The 14,158-nt window shown below is 41.5% G+C and overlaps 1 protein-coding gene across 5 annotated transcripts in view; it reads right to left on the bottom strand.

Moving 5' to 3' along the window:
* SS18 (SS18 subunit of BAF chromatin remodeling complex) overlaps positions 1-14,158 on the bottom strand; it is a 64,051-nt gene that overhangs the window by 17,885 nt on the left and 32,008 nt on the right. For all 5 annotated transcript variants that reach the window (XM_077810332.1, XM_077810334.1, XM_077810333.1 and 2 more), the window contains exon 5: positions 7,497-7,718. In XM_077810332.1, the coding sequence (XP_077666458.1) occupies positions 7,497-7,718 (222 nt within the window). The remainder of the gene's footprint in view (positions 1-7,496; positions 7,719-14,158) is intronic.

The following is a 14,158-nucleotide window of genomic DNA, read 5'->3' as shown; positions in this document are numbered from 1 at the left end:
CCCTCAACAACTGGAAAGGCAAACATGACATCCAGAGCTATACTTCGGCTGTTTAACTGGGTAGACAACATGTGTCTAAAGTTTAGTATATGGAGACTAGTGAGTCAGAGATACTTGGCTCACATCTCAGCTTGGGCAGGGGAATGGGGTCTACCAAAGTGGTCTGCAGAGGGACATGAAAAACAGGATTCCTGAGAAGGCTGTGTTATTTATTTTGTCCTTTTTTGTTAAATCATAGAATCACAGAATATCAGGGTTGGAAGGGACCTCAGGAGGTCATCTAGTCCAACCCCCAGCTCAGACCAAGACCGATCCCCAATTAAATCAAAGTACTTGAGTTCGATAGTTTGTCACCATAATGCAGGAAGGTCAATTCTGTTCAATCTACATAAGGAAGTCATTTCTAAGTAACTAGAGACTTCGGTTTGTTGAAAAATTCTGCTTACAGCAGTCTCCAGATAGCAAAAATGTCTTGTTAAAATTGGCAAAATATCTTATTCAATATACTGTACCAATAAACTTGTAGGATTTTATACCAAAAAAAAAAAAAGGGGGGGGGGAGACAAAGAGTTTTTGTTCCACATTCGCTCAGCCACTTTACATTCCCATATTCTTCATAAAGGTTGGCTAATATTCCTTGCTGTTTTCTCAGAGTGGTACAACAGCTTCAATATGAGAGTCACCTGTGGAACTTAACACCACTCATTTTCCAAAACCCAAGAAGACTAAAATTTTCAGTTGTAACAGGACTGACCTTGTAAAATAATCTTGTGAAGGCACTAGATTTTCATGCAAGGCATTCCTTCAGCAGGTGTCTTATAAATTAGTGCAAGTCAATGATTAATACAGTGGATACTGATAACAAATCACATTACTGGACTTGTTGCCATACTAAAAAGTTTTTTCATTCCTATCCTACTAATACCATCACTCAAATGACAACTTCTGTATGACTTCATACTAGTAACTGCGTACACAGAAAAAGTGTTAAAAAAAATATTAATGTTGCAGATTCAGCACTCAAAAGTTAGCAAGTGCCATAATTAAAGGTTACCTATATGCAGCCTTAATTTAGCCCCTGAGCATATGCATCCCCTTTTAATTACATGATCACATGCATTTTTCCACAAGACCACTTCCTCATTCAGTGCACAGGATGGACAGTACTCACTGAACAAGCAGCTATACCATAATACAAGGGTGGCCAACGTGTGGCTCCAGAGCCACATGCAGCTCTTCGGAAGTTAATATGCGGCTCCTTGTATAGGCACCGACTCTGGGGCTGGAGCTATAGGGTGCCAACTTTCCAATGTGCCGGGAGGTGCTCACTGCTCAACCCCTGGCTCAGCCACAGGCCCTGCCCCCACCCACCCCTTCCTGCCCCCTCCCCTGAGCCTGCCCTCGCTCCTCCCCCTCCCCCCAGCACACCACAAAACAGCTGATTGGGAGATGCAGGGAGGGAGGGGGAGGCGCTGATCAACGGGGCTGCCAGTGGGTGGGAGGCGCTGGGAGCAGGGGGAGCTAATGGGGGGCTGCTGACATATTACTGTGGCTCTTTGGCAATGTACATTGGTAAATTCTGGCTCCTTCTCAGGTTCAGGATGGCCACCCCAGCCATAATATTTTATCATCATTGTTCAGTGTGTGGCTCATGCCTTATTTCCACCACATTATTCAAACCCTGCCCTGAAGACTGAATTATTAATTTCTTCATGAGTTTTTCTATGGAACACATCACTTATATAGTATCTGACTATTTCACAAACATTAATGAGTTTATTTTCACAACATCCCTGAGGTGAGATGGTATTATTATCTCAATTTTGCAGATACTAGGGGACAGAGGCATGGAGTGATTAAAGTCAAAAATATCCACTAATTTTGGGTGCTCTATTTCATAGATTCCACAGCCAGAAGGGACCATTGTGATAATCTAGTCTGACCTCCCACGTAACACAAGCCACAGAACTCCCCTGATTTAATGCTTGTTTGAACTAGTGCTTATCTTTTGAAAAGCATCCAATCTTGACCTTAAAGTTGCCAGTAATAAAGAATCCACCACAACACTTGGTAAGTTGTTCCAATAGTTTTTTATCCTCACTCTTAAAAATGTGTGCCTTATTTCCAGTCTGAATTTGTGTACCTTCAACTTCCAGACACTGGATCTTGTTATAACTTTGTCTGCTACACTGAAGAACCCGTTATCAAAATTTTTTCCCCCATGTAGGTATCAAATGTGATCAAGTCACTCCTTAACCTTCTCTCTGTTAATAGATTGAGTGCCTTAAGTCTATAAGGCATGTTTTCTAATCCTTTATTCATTCTTATGGCTCTTCTCTGAACCCGCTCCAATTTATCAATATCCTTCTTGAATTGTGGACATCAGAAATGAACACAGTATTCCAGTAGCAGTTGCGTTGATGTGAAATACAGAGGTAATATAACCTCCGTAATCCTACTTCAGAAATTGAATTAGCTCTTTTGATCACAGCATTGCACAGGGAGTCCCTGTTCAGCTGACAGAGCCTCCATCCTGTAAGTATGGATACCTTCTTTTTTCCTAGATGTATAACTTTACATTTGGCCATATTAAAAAGCATATATGGTTTACTTGTTCCCAGCTTAACACACAATCCAGATTGCTTTGGATCAGTGGCATGTCCTCTTCATTTTTTTTTACCATTCCCCCAAATCTTTGTGTCATCTACAAACTTCATCAGTGATGATTTTGTGTTTTCTTCAAGGTCACTGATAAAATGTTAAACAGCGTAGGCCCCGAATCGCTCCCTGAAGGACTCCTCTAGAAACACACATGCTTGATGATTCCCTGTTTACAATTACATTTTGAGAACTGTCAGACAGACAGTTTAAAATCCACTTAATGTGTGACCTGTTGATCATTTCTAGTTTTTTAATCAAAACATTATGTGGTATGAAGTAAAAATCTAAGTATATTACATCAATACATTTATCCTTATGAATCAAACTTGTAATCTCATCAAAAAAAGATACCAAGTTAATTGGAGAGGATCTATTTTCCATAAAACCATGTTGATTTGCATTAATTATATTTCCCTCTTTTAATTCTTTATTAATCGAATCCCATATTAGCTGTTTCGTTATGCTGCCTGGGATCAATGTCAGAGTGACAGGCCTATAATTAACCAAAGTCATCCCATTTACCCTTTTTCAATATTGTTTCAACATTTGCTTTCTTCGTCTTCTGTAAATTCCCCAATTTTCCAAGAGTTAACAAAAATCAACATTAACTGTCTAGAGAGTTCCATGGCCAGCTGTGTGATACTAGCAGTGTTACCAGCTCCACCGGTATAATTGTCTCAGCAACATTTCCTGCTCCACAGTGAAGCAAAGTAATGATTTCTTTAGATGCTGCTCCATCCTCTCTTTGAAAATCCATTAAAGTACTAACAAAAAAAAAAAAAATGAGGAGTACTCGTGGCACCTTAGAGACTAACAAATTTATCTGGGCATAAGCTTTCGTGGGCTAAAACGCACTTCATCGGATGCTTGCAGTGGAAAATACAGTAGGAACATACACATACACAGAGAACATGAAAAAATGGGTGTTGCCATGCCAACTGTAACGAGACTAATCAATTAAGGTGGGCTATTATCAGCTGGAGAAAAAAAACTTTTGTAGTGATAATCAGGATGGCCCATTTCAAAGAGTTAACAGGTGTGAGTAACAGTAAGGGGAAAAGTAGCATAGGGAAATAGTTTTTAGTGAGTGTAATGACTCATCCACTCCCAGTCTTTATTCAAGGCTAATTTAATGATGTCCAGCTTGCAGATTAATTCCAGTTCTGCTGTTTCTTGTTGGAGTCTGTTTCTGAAGTTTTTTTGTTGGAGAATTGCGACATTTAGGTCTGTAATTGAGTGTCCAGGGAGGCTGAAGTGTTCTCCAACTGGTTTTTGGATGTTATAATTCTTGACGTCTGATTTGTGTCCATTTATTCTTTTATGTAAAGACTGTCCGGTTTAGCCAATCTACATGGCAGGGGGCATTGCTGGCACATGATGGCATATATCACATTGGCAGATGTGCAGCTGAACGAGGCTGTGATAGTGTGGCTGATGTGATTAGGTCCTATGATGGTGTGCCTTGAATAGATATGTGGACACAGTTGGCAACGGGCTTTGTTGCAAGGATAGGTTCCTGGGTTAGTGTTTTTGTTGTGCGGTGGCTGGTGAGTATTTGCTTCAGGTTGGGGGGCTGTCTGTAAGTGAGGACTGGCCTGTCTCCCAAGATCTGTGAGAGTGAGGGATCGTCCCCAGGATAGGTTGTAGATCTTTGATGATGTGCTTGTGAGGTTTTAGTTGGGGGCTGAAGGTGATGGCTAGTGGTGTTCTGTTATTTTCTTTGTTGGGCCTGTCCTGTAGTAGGTGACTTCTGGGAACTCTTCTGGCTCTGTCAATCTGTTTCTTCACTTCAGCAGGTGGGTATTGTAGTTGTAAGAATGCTTGATAGAGATCTTGTAGGTGTTTGTCTCTGTCTGAGGGGTTGGAGCAAAGGCGGTTGTATCTTAGAGCTTGGCTGTAGACAATGGATCGTGTGGTGTGGTCTGGATGAAAACTGGAGGCATGTAGGTAAGTATAGCGGTCAGTAGGTTTCCAGTATAGGGTGGTGTTTATGTGACCATCGCCTATTAGCACTGTAGTGTCCAGGAAGTGGATCTCTTGTGTGGACTGGTCCAGGCTGAGGTTAATGGTGAGATGGAAATTGTTGAAATCATGGTGGAATTCCTCAAGGGCTTTTTTCCATGCGTCCAGATGATGTAGATGTCATCAACGTAGCGCAAGTAGAGTAGGGGCGTCTCGTCCCCTAACGAGACACCCCACTCTACTCTGAAGTTGATCAGTTACTTACAAAATACACCGATTTTTGCAGATATTTAGTTTAATTCTTTCCCTGTATTTACTTCTACCTACATCATTTACTTTCCTTATTAAGAGTCAAGTCTTCATAATTAAGGTAAACCTCAGCTGCAGTATGCCCAATACTTTTCTAAAACGATTCACAAATGTTATAAAAAAAATGCTCCCAGACCCACTGCCTAACAAAAACACAAAATTTAACAACTTACAGCCAAAGGTATATTTGCTCCGATTTGCAATCACAGCCATGTTTCTAGTGTACTTTTTCTTAACTACCAGATTTCTTAGAGCTGTGTAACTACGACTGTGGTTAATCTCAGAATCATCAGTTTTCTTGCTTTTGCTAACAGTAACCAAACTCGTGGTTGGACTGTCTTCTGTACTAACACTGACTGGATCTTCCTGTTGATTTGAACCTCTAGCTGACCTAATAAAAATAAAAAGGATTCCTTCACGGACAGACAGACAGATGTGCAACAAAACATGGAACAAAAGACAATATTGGAAAGAAAAACTCAATCTCAATTCACACTACAGTATTATGTATATTAGTAACCAAAGAGAAACTCTGCCAAAATAAAAAACATTTTCTCTCATAGCAGATGAAGTAAAGGGAGCCCCACACGTATTCTTTAGTTGACTTGTTTGACATACAATCCAGATAGATAGATAACAAACATGTTTTAATTACTGCATTTACATTTTGGATTCCATAGTTTGGCTTTTAGAGGACAGCGTATTCAAATCAAATGCAGTAAGACTTCACAACCAGCAAGCGGTGTTCTGCCCTGTCTGTTAAGAGCATGTGTGTGAATACATAGCATAGAGACAAGTTAATAGTTTTGTCCATTGTGGTAGTATGATATTTTTATACTGCAGTGTATTTGGCACTAACACAAGGACGACACTGCCAACAGGATAGAGCATCTCTGCTGTTTATTCTGGATAAATATCTTCGATACAGAATTCATTCTGAATTGTTACTTTATGCATAAAGACATAATCAGAAAATACTATGTAGAAACAGATTTGTGTCTGGGACTGAAATTCTATTCCTAATATAAAAGAAACAGGTATTCCAAATTAAAAACATATGTGTGATAGAGAACACAGATACATATGTATACATAATATTAGATAGTCTCCTATATATGTTTACTGGGACTATCTAATCTTAATTACTCAATTAATCCATGAGATTGAAGAGTGATTTGTGTATCAATACTTAAAAAGAAAAATGTATTGTTTTACCACAGTAAATTTCTACAGGAGATACACACAGCAATGTAGTAACTCTCTTATATCACGATCTTCACTAAATGCAGAATGTTACATAAATAACACTACAAAAAAAGACATAGATTCCCTTCAGATCTGACAAAAGCAGATATTTCCAGTGGTTCACACTATGTCTGAATGTGGCATGTCTGAATGTGGCCCAATGACTGAAAACAATTAAGTGACTAAAAGGCAGGAGAAGAGACAAAGGGTGGGATCCACAAAGGTACTTAGGTGCCTCATGCCCATTTTTAGGACCATTGTGATCCAGAAAACTCCAGCTCCGCTGCTGTCTAACTTCATAAGTGCTTAAACTCACTTGGCACCTAAGCTTTTGCCTCTGGACATGAGAACTGGAGCCTCACTCCTAAGCACCTATCTCCTCCACAGCTGCCCACTCTAGGCAACCAGATGCCTATCTCCCACCTAAAAGTGAGAATAATTCACAAACCAGAAAGACAGGCATTCAGCCATCTAAGCTTAAAGAAGGGGCCCTATTCATTAGGTAGCATCTGATCACATCTACTGGATCAGCCCCCTCAGGCTAGTTTACACAATATAGCCTAGGGGAAAGGGGAAGAGAAAGAAAAGGAGGACCTCCCTTATAACCTTTAGCCAAGTGGACAGGGTATTCACCCAAGATGTGGGAGAACCCCCAGTTCAAGACCCCGTCCTCATGAAGGGGTGAAGGAATTCAAACAGGGACTGGCCACCTCTCAAGTGAGTACTCTAACCACTACGATACAGAATCATTCTAACTCTATCTCTGGCTCAATTAATATTTAACTATTCAATGTTTCATTAAAGTGGACCAACTTCAACAGGAGAAATTGAGGGACACCCATATCAGACCATTTCCACAGCCTAGCGGTTAGGGCACTCAACTGATAGATGATCGACCCAGTTCAAATGACTTCTCCTCCTCAGGCGCCTATCTCCAAGAAAGGAAAGGGGCTTAGCATACACCGCTCTGGTCAGCATCTCCTATGGGCTACCTTAGGCAGTTCCCCAGCTAGCGTGCTGGCTTTTGTGGATCATGTTCTTAGGTGCCTACTTCTCCCCATTCATTGTATAGGTAGTCTTTGTGCCTAACTCAACCTTTGTGGACCCCAGTGGTTAGTTAGGTGCTGTGGTGCTCAGCATTGCTACACCTAAGTCCCCTCATGGATCCCACCCAAAGATCCTTAGGGACAGAAAGATAAATATATTTAGAGAAGGAAACACTAACTTGGAATAAAGGCTTTTTTCCACCTTTAAAGGCTTACGTAAGAGGCCTCGTTTTCTAGGTGACTCCCACTTAATAGGAATTAAATTTCATTTACCTTGGTTTGGTTGCATGTTTATATTTGGTCTGGGGCCATAGTTGCTCATGGGCTGTCCTTGGCTCAGAGTCATCTGATTCTGCACTGGCATGCTTTGTGAAGATGGCACTGAGTGATTATAACCGCCCATGGACCCATGGCTACTTGAAGACATGTTCATGGAACTGTTTGTCATACTGAGTTGATTAGGCCCAGGTCCTTGCATAGGCATATGGTTAGGTCCTTTGGAAAGAAAAAACATGTTACGTTAAGTACCATTAAACAATCAACAACAGTCACACTCAGTCACAACACTAATTATATTATGTACTTTTATTAAATCAGGGGGTTGGCTTATCATTTCTTGACCGGATTAAATCATAAAACAGAGTTTGCAATTGTCATTAAGTTTAGTTCCATTATGACTTTACATTATCTCTTATAGAGTAGCTGAAACTTTTAAAATAAAAGTTGCAAACCATCATTCAGCCTTTCTTAAATCCATACTCTGTACAAAGCTTGCCTTTTAGCACTTAGCTCACATACACCTAGATTTCAACACCCCCCTTATTTATCAGTGCAACAGTAGGTTTAAGAGCCTGGCTCTACAGATTTTAATGTATTCATACTAGTCAAACGAGATATTCTTTTGAAACTGGTATTTAATACTTGGGAAATAACAACAAGTACTGAACTTCAGACAGTGCAAAGAAACACACACACCCCACACATGATTATAACCATATTTAACATTAGGTTCTAACATCAACTACAGCCAGAAGCTTACAAATATATTTACAGATTACAGAAAAAAACAGTTAACCTCTCACCATTCCTCCCAGTGAAGACCCAAAGGATGAACAACCTGGTCACACACCCATATGGCCAGTTATACCTCTTCACCCTTTACTCCTCCCTTCCTGGCAAGACAGGTTGGAGTTTGATTGATCTCTTGATTATACCCACTCTCAATGGATATTTTAAAAAAAGAGTATAAGCATGACTGCTTGATAGGATACCTAGATAGATAGATAGTTTATCTATTCTTTTAGCTGGGAGATGTGAATTGAAGCCCCTTTTCCGTCAATATGAATATCAGCTGTTCACATACTAAATATTTATTTTTTTGTAACTGGAAATTGCTTCTATAAAAGGAATTTTTTTTTTGCCTCTCTATGGTGGCAGTGGAATACAATTTTATTTTGTACAGCTTTTTTCATATAGGCTTTATCCCCAAAATCTTTACACAGTATTAAATAATATAGTTATAAAGTTAAAATGAAAAAATAAAAGCAGAGAGAGAAAATCAGGCAAGGGAGAAAATTTTCTGATCAGATATGAGGGTCGAGAAGGTAGTGAAATCAGGAAGGCTTATGTAAATGACAGACATCCTAAGAGGGAAGTACTATATGACATGCGGTACCTCAAAGTACCCCCTGTAACCCTCATATTCATCATTCGTGTATGGTTGTGATATTTCATACAAAGCATGCCATGTAAGACACCATATGAAAGGTCATGATCTGCTGAAACCCACTCTTCTGTCAAAATATGTATATTGTTAATGTGTGTGATATTATGAGATTTTTCTTTATGGTTGTTATTGAAATATGTTTTGAGTTTGGAAGTCGCCCATTGCTAGCTCTCCAGTGATAGCAAAGGAGGTGATCCACACACAGAAAGGCATTAAACAACCATTAATCAGCAGAAGAGTTGTAAACAAGACATTTACAATTCTGTAACAGAGGTGCATAAGCACTACACAATGGGAATTGCTCAACTCTATGACTCAGTTGCACAAGACCACACCAGGTGGACTGCTCAACTCTGTGACTCAGCAAGGCCCACCAGGACGTTTAGGCCAGTATTTTTCAGGCACATGGACAGAGTATAAGATAAGGGGCAGTGGCATCATGCAATTACCTCTCTCCTCCCCCACCTACGCTGAAGGCAACAATGCTGGGAAGACAAAGACTTGAACTGAAGAGACTGGTCCCAGGCTGAGAAGGAAAGTCAGCCTGTGTATTAAGAACTATAACCTACCTGCAACATCCAGTAGGGTGAGAAAAGCTGTTTGATTCACCTCTGGTTTAGCCTAAAAGAGGCTTTAGACTGCATGTTTACTTTTTATTTTCTTAAGGTAACTATCTCTTACTTTTATGCCTACCATTTATAATCACTTAAAATCTATCTTTCTGTAGTTAATAAACTTATTTTAATGTTTTATCCTTACTAGGGAGTTTGTCTAAAGTGCTTGGGGAATCTGTTCAGGTTACAAAGGCTGGTGGCATGTCCATTTTCCTTTGATGAAGTGGCAAATTAATTAATAAGTTTACACTGTTCAAAAGGAGGTCTTGAGCAGTGCAAGACAGTATATTTCTGGGGTGCAAGGCTGGGGGCTTAAGAGACTAGCTGGTGTTTCCATGCATATAGATCATGAGTGGTTTGGAGAGCACTCAAATTGGCTTGACATGCCTCTGCATGCTGGTGGCTGAGTGATAATGGCAGCTGGAGGGGTTTGCTGCTTGTCACTAGCAAAGCATTGTGAGAGACAGCCCAGGCTGGAGAGTTTAGGGGGCACAGCAGTCCTACAGTTGCAAGGAACTTGTCACAGGAAGGAAGTCTATCATACTACCAGTAGCAAAATTATGTGATGGGGCAAAGAGGCCAACACTACACAAGCTGAGTGAGGAGTGTAGAAATGATAGGTCTATAAATAGGCTACATCATGGCTAAGTAGGGGTAAGGCTTTCATTGTGAAATAGGCTGCATAAATGATATAAAACAGAAGGCAATTCTGAAATGGATCCTAAAAGAAACATGGAACCAGTGGAGCAGTATGAGGACAAAGCAATTTGGTTGTATTTTTCTGTAGGTTTGAAAAGAATCATATCAGCATTCTATATGTCTGGAGAGCCAGGTCTTGGCCAAGGAAAAACAGCTGCAATATTCAAAGTCAGAAGAAATTAAGGCATAGATAAGGATTTTAGATGAGGCAGTGGTATGCACCAGAGGTTCTCAAACTGTGGTCCATGGACCACCAGTAGTCTGCAAGCTCCATTCAGGTGGTCTGCGGATAGTTCCCTCTAAGGTGCACGCCTGGGCGGCTGCACACAAGAAAATGAAGGGCAACCCACCTAATTAGTGAAGCCGTGCAGGCCTTGGTCCACTAATTAGGTGCCTGGACCCTGGAGAAGAGACACATGTAAGGTGAGTTGGTGGCCTTGGGGGGAATGGGGGATAGGTGTGAGGGGGCAGTGGGGTAAGAAGAGGGGGAAATTTAGGACATGTAGGGCTGTGGCGACTTATAAATCCATGGTACACCCACACCTTGAATACTGCATGCAGTTCTGGTCACCCCATCTCGAAAAAGATATAATTAGAATTGGAAAAAGCACAGAAAAGGACAACAAACATGATGAAAGGTATGGAACAGCTTGAATATGAGGATATATTTAAAAGACTGGAATCGTTCAGCTTAGAAAAGAGACAACTAAGGGAGGAAATGAGTGAGGTCTATAAAATCATGAATGGCATGGAGAAAATGGAGGAGGAAGTGTTATTTACCCCCCTTCAAATAACACAAGGATGAGGGTCATCCAATGAAATTAATAGACAGCAGATTTAAAACAAATATAAGGAAGTACTTTTTCACCCAACACACGTGGAACTCAATGCCAGAGGATGTTCTGAAGGCCAAAAGTATATGTGGGCTCCAAAAAGAATTAGGTAAGTTCATGGAGGATAGGTCCATCTAAGGAGCGCACCTGGGCGGCTGCATACAAGAGAATGAACAGCCACTCACCCAATTAGTGAAGCCATGCAGGCGTGGCTCCACTAATTAGGTGCCTGGACCCTGGAGAAAATGAACATGTAAGGTGAGGTGGTGGCCGTGGGGGGAACAGGGGATAGGTGGGAGGAGGCAGTGGGGTGAGAAGAGGGAGTGGGGGGAATTTGGGATGTGCAGGGCTGCGGCAGTCAGAGAAAAAGGCGACTCTCCCCAGTTCTAGGGCTGCGGCTGCTGGGGAAAGATGGCCTTCCTTCCCAGCCTCAGCTCTGTGGCTGCTGTGGCGGGGGAAGATACCCCGCTCCTTCCCAGCTCCAGCTCGGGGGCTGCTGCAGCAGGGGAGAGGGGGAGAGACCCCGCCCTGCTCCTTCCCAGCGCCAGCTCAGACGCTGCCACGGCAGGGGAGAGAGGGAGAGACACCCCCCCTCCTTCCCAGCCCCAGCTTGGGGGCTGCCACAGTGGGGGAAGAGAGGACACATCTATTGCGTTAGAAAGATAAGACTAATGATATGAGTTGTGTCCTTTTATTTGTAGAACAAAAAAAGTTAACTATTAGTAAGGTTTTTTCTATATAGCGCTTTTATCCAAAGCGCTTTACAATAGTTAGCTAACGGTACAAACAACATTTGGAAAGATCATTAAGTGGTCCGCCAAGACCCTCAGCAATTTTCAAGTGGTCCGCGAAAAAGAAAGTTTGATAGCCACTGTTATACACAATGTTACAGAGGCAGTTATTGGAGGATTTGCAAACAACAAGTTGTATTAGAAAAAAATGAAGGTCAAGAATCATACACAAACAAAAAAGCCAAACGGGAAGAAAACTCATCCTTGAGGTGAGCTTGTTGCCTGGTTGGTTGGTGGTTTTTGTGTGCTTGCTTGATTGCCATGTGCCTGCTTGATTGAAGTTTTATAGTGTGTTCTGTTTGGGGGAGCTCTGTGCTGAGCCAAGCGGCCTGCTAGCCTAGGCAAGGCTGAAAGCTTCCTAACAAAGCTCTAGCCTGCTCTCCTTTGATCCCTAATCCCTTAAGGATCCCTTGACAAGGGGGCCAGGGATAACTGAGGGAGAACAGGAGTTTAAAAAGCCAGCTCCTATATGACCAGAGGAGCTAGCAAACAGGGGAGTTTAGAGAGGGAGCATGAGAGCCAGATACACTTAATGACCATTCTCTAAACTTAAGCCAATAAACGTCCCCCTCAAAAAAACAAAAACCAACCAAACAAAAACCTCTGCAAGAGTAAAAATAATGCAGACAGATGTCCAGCAGCAAAGTAGAGGCTATTCTGTTTATTGCACTGAATGCAGCATGTATAATTACCTGCCTTGTGGGCAGGGGGCATATGTGTGCATGCAGTGCAAGTAAACCCATGGTCCTCAGACACGAAATACAAGACCTTGAGATCACAGTGGCTGAATTGGAGGAGCTACGGGAGACAAAGGTATATAGACAAAACTTTTGGGACAAGGTAGTGTGGTCCCTCCCCCACTCTGACAGCCTCTGTGCTGTTGAGAAGGATGAAATTCTCAACAAAGGAGAGCATCAAGCTGGAGCAGAGGGAAACAAACCTATAGTTGGGACCCTCCTTCCAGATGGAGTCATGATATCCTATTGCACAGAGGCTACGTCTCCAGAGGAGGGAATCCCTGTTTTTTGAAAGAGACAGGTAATAGTAATGGGGGATTTAATTATTAGAAATATTGATAGCTGGGTTTGTGATCACTGGGAGAACCACACGGTAAATTACCTGACAAGTGCGAAGGCTGAAGACCTCTTGAGACCTCTATACAGATTTGTGTGCAGTGCTGGGAAAGACCAGGTGGTTGTGATACATGTAGGTACCAAAGACATAGGGGAAAGTAGGAAAGAGGTCCTGGAGACCAAATTTAGACTGCTAGGAAAGACATTGAAGTCCAGGATTTCCATGGTAGCATTCTTTGAAATGCACCAGTTCCACACACAGGGCCAGTTAGACAGGCAGAACTGCAGGGTCTCAATGTATGGATGAGACATGGTGTTGGGGGGAGGGACATAGGAACTGGGGCATCTTTTCGGAACAAAGAATGATATTAAGGAAGGATGGGCTCCACTTAAAACAAAACCATAGTGCTAGCTGGTAAAATGAAAAGGTCATGGAGGAGTTTTAAACTAAAGGCTAGGGGAAAGCCGACAGCCACAGAGGACAACACAGTTCAGACAGACACATCCCATGGGGGAGGATTTATTAAAGTGGATACACTCTGTATCCTAGTAAAGAGGGGAGGATAGAAGGTGATAAAGTACATGTAGGAACTGAAGAAAAACAGTCAAACAAAGGAGAGTCCCATTCAATTACATCATAGGAAAGAAGAGAACCAAATATTGACAAATTTTATAAGTGCTTGTATACAAATGCTAGAAGTCTAATTACTAAGATGGGTGAACTTGAGAGTCTAATATTAAATGAGGATACTGATATAACAGGCATCACAGCAACATGGTGGAACAATGATAATCAACACAAGGGTACAAAACATATAGGAATGACAGAATAGGTCATGCTAGTGAAGTAGTGGCACAATATGTGAAAGAAAGCACAAATCAATATTGTAAAAAAATCTTAAATGAACCAAACAGTACCACAGAATCTCTTTGGATTGAAATTCCATGCTTGAATAATGAGAGTATAGAGTAGGAATATACTACTGATCACCTGACCAGGATGGTGTCACTGCTTGTGAAATACTTAGGGAGAGTGGAGAGGCTATAAAAATAAAAAACCCAATAATCATGGGGGATTTAACTATCCCCATATTAACTGGGTACATGTCACCTGAGGACTGGATGCAAAGATAAAATTTCTAGACACCATTAATGACTGCTTCTTGGAGAAGCTAGCCCTGGGACACACAAAGGGAGAG

The sequence above is a fragment of the Eretmochelys imbricata genome, chromosome 2, assembly GCF_965152235.1.
Source record: "Eretmochelys imbricata isolate rEreImb1 chromosome 2, rEreImb1.hap1, whole genome shotgun sequence".
Taxonomy (NCBI): domain Eukaryota; kingdom Metazoa; phylum Chordata; order Testudines; family Cheloniidae; genus Eretmochelys; species Eretmochelys imbricata.
The sequence above is the reverse complement of the archived record's forward strand: the minus strand, read 5'-3'. Positions and strand labels throughout refer to the sequence as shown.